This window comes from Physeter macrocephalus, chromosome 7, assembly GCF_002837175.3.
Source record: "Physeter macrocephalus isolate SW-GA chromosome 7, ASM283717v5, whole genome shotgun sequence".
Lineage (NCBI taxonomy): Eukaryota > Metazoa > Chordata > Mammalia > Artiodactyla > Physeteridae > Physeter > Physeter macrocephalus.
In genome coordinates this window covers 18,625,676-18,632,880 of record NC_041220.1, presented here as the reverse complement: position 1 = coordinate 18,632,880, position 7,205 = coordinate 18,625,676, and the positions used below count along the sequence as shown (strand labels likewise).

General features: G+C 37.4%; 1 protein-coding gene across 4 annotated transcripts in view; it reads right to left on the bottom strand.

The window, feature by feature from the left end:
* RAP1GDS1 (Rap1 GTPase-GDP dissociation stimulator 1) overlaps nt 1-7,205 on the bottom strand; it is a 161,182-nt gene that overhangs the window by 34,233 nt on the left and 119,744 nt on the right. For all 4 annotated transcript variants that reach the window (XM_024126566.3, XM_007109654.4, XM_024126565.3 and 1 more), the window contains one exon: nt 2,592-2,717. In XM_024126566.3, the coding sequence (XP_023982334.1) occupies nt 2,592-2,717 (126 nt within the window). The remainder of the gene's footprint in view (nt 1-2,591; nt 2,718-7,205) is intronic.

The window sequence follows — 7,205 nt, the reverse complement described above, 5'->3', positions numbered from 1 at the left end:
TGGGCATATACCCTGAGAAAACCATAATTCAAAAAGAGTCATGTACCAAACTGTTCATTGCAGCTCTATTTACAATAGGCAGGACATGGAAGCAACCTAAGTGTCCATCAACAGATGAATGGATAAAGAAGATGTGGCACATATATACAATGGAATATTACTCAGCCATAAAAAGAAATGAAACTGAGTTATTTGTAATGAGGTGGATAGACCTGGAGTCTGTCATACAGAGTGAAGTAAGTCAGAAGGAGAAAAACAAATACTGTATGCTAACACATATATATGGAATCTAAGAAAAAAAATGTTATGAAGAGATTAGTGGTAGGACGGGAATAAAACACAGACCTACTAGAGCATGGACTTGAGGACATGGGGAGGGGGAAGGGTAAGCTGTGACGAAGTGAGAGAGTGGCAGGGACATATATACACTACCAAATGTAAATTAGATAGCTCGTGGGAAGCTGCCGCATAGCACAGGGAGATCACCTCTGTGCTTTGTGACCATGAGAGGGGTGGGATAGGGAGGGTGGGAGGGAGGGAGACGCAAGAGGGAAGAGATATGGGAACATATGTATATGTATAACTGATTCACTTTGTTGTAAAGGAGAAACTAACACACTATTGTAAAACAGTTATACTCCAATAAAGATGTTAAAAAAAAATTCAGTTAATGATTGGTCTTTTAACTAAAGCATTCAGGCCACATACATTTAATGTAATGAATGAAATACTGTGTCATAAATCTAGCATATTTTGTCTGCCCTATTTTTACCCCCTGTTCCATGTTCCCTTTTCTCTCTGCTCTTCTGTTAATTAGGATTGATGGGGTATTAAAACAAAAAAAATCTTTCCATAAATCCTTCCATTAGTTTGGTAGTTACACACTGGTTTTAAAAATTATTTTAGTTCACCTTAAAATTTGAAATCATTTATTCACCAGAATCTAAGAGTACTTTCCTCCATGTAGTACAAGGGTCTTGGGACCCTTTAACTACTTTTACCTCCCTCCAGATTTATACACTCATACTGTGGTGTATTTTAGATTATACACATATACATTTTAAACTTCACAGTGAATTATTTTTATTATTTTATATATTCAACGTTCATGAGTTTACACACATATTTACTGGGTTTCTTTTGCTTCCTTCTCCTCCCTTGCACCTATAACCGTCCTTCTGGAGTCAGTTTCCTTTTGTTTTTGGAATCATTTTCCTTTTTTTTAACAAACATCCTTTATAATTTCCTTTAGTAAGGGTATATTGGTGGTGAACTTTCACAGTTTCTAACCTGAAAATATCTTCATTTTGCTTTCAGTTTTGATGGGTATTTTCATTGGGTTTAGAATTTTAGACTGAATTTATTTTCTTTCGGCACACAGAAGATGTTTGTCATCTGGCTTTCATTGCTACTGTCGAGAAGTTAGCTGTCAAACTTTTGCCTCTTTTAAGGTAATCTATTTTTTTCCTGGCTACTTTTAAAACTTTTGTCTTTTTTTTTTTTTTTTTTTGCAATTTCAATATGATGTATCAAAATGTGTATTTCTTTTTATCATGTTTTAAATTCATTGGGCTTCTTGAATCTTTGATATCTTTCATAATTTCTGGTAAGGGTTCTGACAAAATTTCTTCAAACTTCTGCCCTCCCATCTGCCCTCCTTCTGGGACTCCAAAAAATGTATATGAGACCCGCTCACTTTATACTCTGTACCTCTTATTCTCTCTTACGTATATTGGTTCTTTTATTTCTCTATATTTCATTCTGGATTTTCTTCCAATCTATCTTCCAGTTCACTATTTCTCTAATTCAACTATATTTAATCTGCTGTTAAACTCATCTATTAGGTTCTTAATTTTGGTTGTATTTTTCAATTCAGGAATTTCCAATTGCTTCATTTTCAAATCTGCTATTCATTCCACTTTTTATAGTTTCTAGCTTCCTTCTAAAAATTTTAAGCTTGTTTTTAACTCTCTGAACATAAAAAGCATACCTGTTTTGAATCAATGTCTAATAATTCCAGTATTTGGAGATTTGCTGCTGTTGCCTGTTCTTTGTTCTGATTCTTGCTTACAATGTCTTGTCTCCTCATGTGTCTGGTCCTCTTTGATTGTGTGCTAGACACTGTATTTGAAAAATTATTTATGTGGGATGGTTTGCTTACTCTGGTTCCCTCTTATTCCTAGAGTGTATCCCTTAAGACTTTTTGCTCAAAGACAGGAATAGTTTATCAGTGTTCACACTGTTGGTAGGCCTGGTACTCCAACTTTTATGACCTTTTTGCCCTGCAAGGGTACATAAGTGGAGTTCAGCCTATCAGCTGCCTTTTCCAGATTAGCATAAGAATGTGTAAGTTACAGAACCATCTTTCCCAAGATTATAAAACCAAAGAAACTTGGAAAGTAGCTTTGGCCAACGTAGATATAGTTATGCAGTAGATAATGTAGCTGAAGTTAGAGATACCCAAAATAAAACTTATCACATCATTAATTAAAAAAAAAAGAATTTTGAGTTAAATAGCTGGCAATTAAATAATATTAGAAAAAAATGGAAAAAGCCTACATGATCAAAAATCAAGAGATGCATTTTCTCACCATTTTCTGCCAATGGAGCAAGAACCTCAAACACCATTTCCCTCTTATCATGGTCTATTTGTTTCTTGAAGAGTTTTACCAGCTCTTCAGCAATGTTTGTACTGGCAAACTGTTCTTTACTTGACTCTGCAAAAAACAAGAGGAAAACTTAGCGTAAGCAAACAAAATTAAGCCCAGAAATTGTTTTCTATTACCTTCAATATTTGGTCATTTTTTTCCATTACTGATAAGTACAAACACTCTTCAAATACAGGAACAATCAAAACCATTTAAAAAAATGCCCCTGAAGAGGAAAAACATCTAAGTCTTTAAAGAAAATGTTCTGGCCCAATTTTATTCAAGGCTATAAAATAAACGTTCACTAGCATAACATATAGGTAATCACAGCAACAGTAAAATTACTGTTATAAATTCATAGTTTCAAGGCTTTTTAGTCAAAGAAGAAAAATTACTCATAACAGACTGCATTTTACATTGCTGAATTAAAGGTGACTTGTCTTTACACCAATACAGTGGTATACTTTTGCATTCTTCTTGACATGCCTTTCTAATTTATTTATTTTTAAAATTTATTTTATTTTTGGCTGCGTTGGGTCTTTGTTGCTGCGTGCGGCTTTCTCTAGTTGCGGCGAGCGGGGGCTACTCTTCGTTACGGTGCACGGGCTTCTTATTGCAGTGTCTTCTCTTGTTGCAGACCAGGGGCTCTAGGCACGCAGGCTTCAGTAGCTGTGGCACGTGGGCTCTACAGTGGTGGCTTGTGGGCTCTAGAGCGCAGGCTCAGTAGTTGTGGCGCACAGGCTTAGTTGCTCCGCAGCATGTGGGATCTTCCCGGACCAGGGCTTGAACCTGTGTCCCCTGCACTGGCAGTTGGATTCTTAACCACTGTGCCACCAGGGAAGCCCCTGACAAGTCTTTCTATCAAAGGCTAATTCCTCATTCCCTCTTGCCTCTTCACTGTCTCCAGCCTCTCACTCTAGAGCCTCATCATCACCATTTAAATGTGCTTTAATATTTCTCACAGAAAAATAGCAACATTAAAAACAAGCACCTTCCCTTTACACCACTTTTATTCACTACCATCCAATCTGTTCCCTTTCACAAACAAGTTTCTTTTTTTCTTTTTTTTTTTTTTTGTGGTAAGCGGGCCTCCCTCTGTTGTGGCCTCTCCCGTCGCAGAGCACAGGCTCCGGACGCGCAGCCTCATTGGCCATGGCTCACGGGCCCAGCTGCTCCGCGGCATGTGGGAGCCTCCCAGACCGGGGCGCGAACCCGGTTCCCCTGCATCGGCAGGCGGACGCGCAACCACTGCGCCACCAGGGAAGCCCCCACAAACAAGTTTCTTGACAGCATTGTCTACATACACTGTCTTTACTTTCTCAACTCACATGCATTCCTAAACCCACCTCAAACTAGTTTTGGCCCATCTCTACGTTCTGCAGTCTCCTTCGCTTGCTCCTCCTTCTCCACCAGACCTTTATAAATTCTATTATGGTTCCTTGGGACTTGATCCTTTGCCTTCTCACCTTTTTGAGCCTTACGCTCACCCTAGGCAATCTAACCTCTTCCAGAGCATAAAATAGCACCTATATGTTGATGCTTATATAATCATATCTCTAGCCCTCTTCTGGACTCCAGGCTATTTATTTAACTAGCCATTTGACGTCTCCATTTGAATATCTCTCTAGCATCCAAACTCCATGTCTAATGTGGACTTTTGATACTCCCCTGAAATCTGTTCTTCCTCCAGACTTCCATAATTTAGTGAAGGAACATGCCACTTACCCATCTGCCATGCAGGCAGAAACCTGGGGGTCACTGCTCACTTGTTCTCACTCAACTGTACATCCAAAGAATAACCAAGGTCTATCAGTCTACCTCCAAAATATTACCAGAATCCATTCCATTTCTCTCCAAGTCTCTTCTCAGTTTCTTTTGCTGCATCAGATATCCTATCAATTTATCTAGAAGTTTCTTTCACAGAATTCTGACCAAATCCAACCTAGATTGGTTGCTCTCCATTTCTGTGGGGCACAGCTGACATCCTGGAATTTCTTTTTCATTACCTTGATGGATGCTTTCTTCTCCCTCCAGTATCAGATACTCTATTATCTATGTCCTTTCACCTTCACATTTTTAGTTTTGGTGGAGGCATCTCCAGCAGCTTCCTGAGAAAGCTACTATGTACTGTCTATAGGAGATAAATATTTTGAAATTTTGACTGTCTGAAAATGCTCTTACCCACCTAGAGTCTATGCCTGTCATTTAAATTAGTTCCTTACCCTGTTCAATTACTTTCTCATACTAGCAATTATCATAATTTAAAATTATATGCTTATTTATTTGTAAGTTCATTTTAAAAATAAATTTCCATCTCACCCACTAAACTATAAGCTCCTTGAGGGCATGGACAGTGTATAGTATTTTAACTACCATAAATACAGTGCCCAGTAGAGAGCAGGTGTTCAAAAGAAATTTATTGATTGCATGAATGTGTGACTGAAAGAACAAGTAAATGAATGTAAGAGCGATATTCTGCTCTCTAGTCTCTGGTAAATCTCTGCCAATATCAAATAAAAAATATTACAAATTCAACTTTAAAAGAAAATGGAGAAACATAAATTTTTATATGGCTTAATACAGTTTTGATTCACTCTACTGTTACACTGCTCTTGGCACATGTACCAGATCTATGCCAAAATGATGAGAATCCACTCCAAGACTTGTAAGGATTCCTTAGTGCCACAAAAAAAGGAGTATGGGTGAAGCATCTTTTCTAATAAGCTACCTAAACCCTCAGAAAACATAGTTTACAAACGTCAGCCCACCTTACCCTAAAAGGAGGTTAGTTTGATTTAAATAGGGATGATTTTACTCCTTAACGCTGGTGGTTACTCCTCTGTTTCAGACAATTCTTCAAGTAAAATGAAACATAAAATCACAGGTGAAGTAGATAGACGTCATTTATCTAGTTATGTGCTATTACTCTTTTCAAAAAATAATAGTTCTAGCACTGTTTTTTCCAATTCATATTTTATTCTTCTACTTATTAAACTGAAACCAAATCACTCCTGCTAAGTAATTCAGGTCATTTGCCAGCACAAGGAAACAAGGCACTATGATTAACACAGGAATTAACAAAAAAACCCTGTACTTATCCTGCAGGTGGATACAGAGAAAAGATAGCGTGAATTATGATTTGGACATTATATTTGAATTAAATGCCATGGATCCTTAACAGACCTTTAGCAAGAAGGCTTATTTCCTAAGCGTTTTTTATTTTTAAATCAAAATTATATATGAGTTTAAAGAGTTAGTCCTAATATTTATACTACCGGCAGAATCAAGTCCCCCTTGCCCATTTCTTCTTCAAAAATGAGCACATAAAGCTCTTTTAGCTAATTCACTGGTATTTACCTCCAAATCTTTAAATAACGTATTTATATTAAGTTTTGATTGACTTCCCACTATGAAAGATGAAGCACTAGCTTTCTTTTCTTCTTGTCTCCACAATACCCTCCATCTTCTCAATGAAATTATACTGTAATTTTGGTTATTTCAATAATTAGTGTTTCAATGATACACTATTTCATTTGCCCTGGAATTACTTTATTTCCCGGGAATATTTTTTTTTCTCATTTACTTAGTTTTCAATGTACTTACATTAGTTCAACTCCACACTCTCCGTCAGTTGTCTAGTTTTCTCTTAATAAGCTCGTTGACTTTAGGTGCTCAGTCAATTTCATCTCGTAAAGAATTTCCCCAATCTGGACTGGTTGCTCTTTGAAAATAGGCCATTTGGGGCTCTCATGTCACCATAATACTAGGAACTCCTATTTTCCTGTTGGACCTCTTGTTTCCTGATTCCTATGTAGTCTTATTATTTATATCCCTTGTTTTGGTGGGACACATCTTCCAGTGGCTTCCAGGAAAGACGTAGGATACCAATTTTGAGACATTCATGTTTGACAATGTCCTTATTGTAACCTCAGACTTGACTGAGGGTTTGCATATAGAATTCTATATTGGAAATAATTTTTCCTCAAATTTTTGAAGGCAATATTCCATTTTCTTCTGGTTACCAGTGTTGTTTTGATACATCTGATGTCTACTGAGTCACAATCTTTTTTATGTAACTTTTTCCCCTCTCTCTGGAAGTCTGTAAAATATTCTCTTTGTCCCCATTATTCTAAAACTTCACATTGATGTGCCATGGTCTGGGGGCCTAATTTTCATCTGCTAGGCTAGGCATTTGACAGATTCTTCCAATCTGGAGAAATATATACTTTAGTTTTGTGGTACTTGAGTTATTTGCCCATTTCCTCCTATTTACCTCTTTCTAGAACTCGTCTGATCCTCTATATTTTCGCTTCTATTTTCCATATCCTTGTTTTTTGCTTTATATCTATAAATATTTCTCCATACATTTTATTGTCTTTCATTTTAGCTATTGTGTGTTTTTTTTTTTTTTTTTTTTTTTTTTTTGCCGTACGCGGGCCTCTCACTGTTGTGGCCTCTCCCGTTGCGGAGCACAGGCTCTGGACGCACAGGCTCAGCAGCCATGGCTCACGGGCCCAGCTGCTCCGCGGCATGTGGGATCTTCCCGGACCGGGGCAC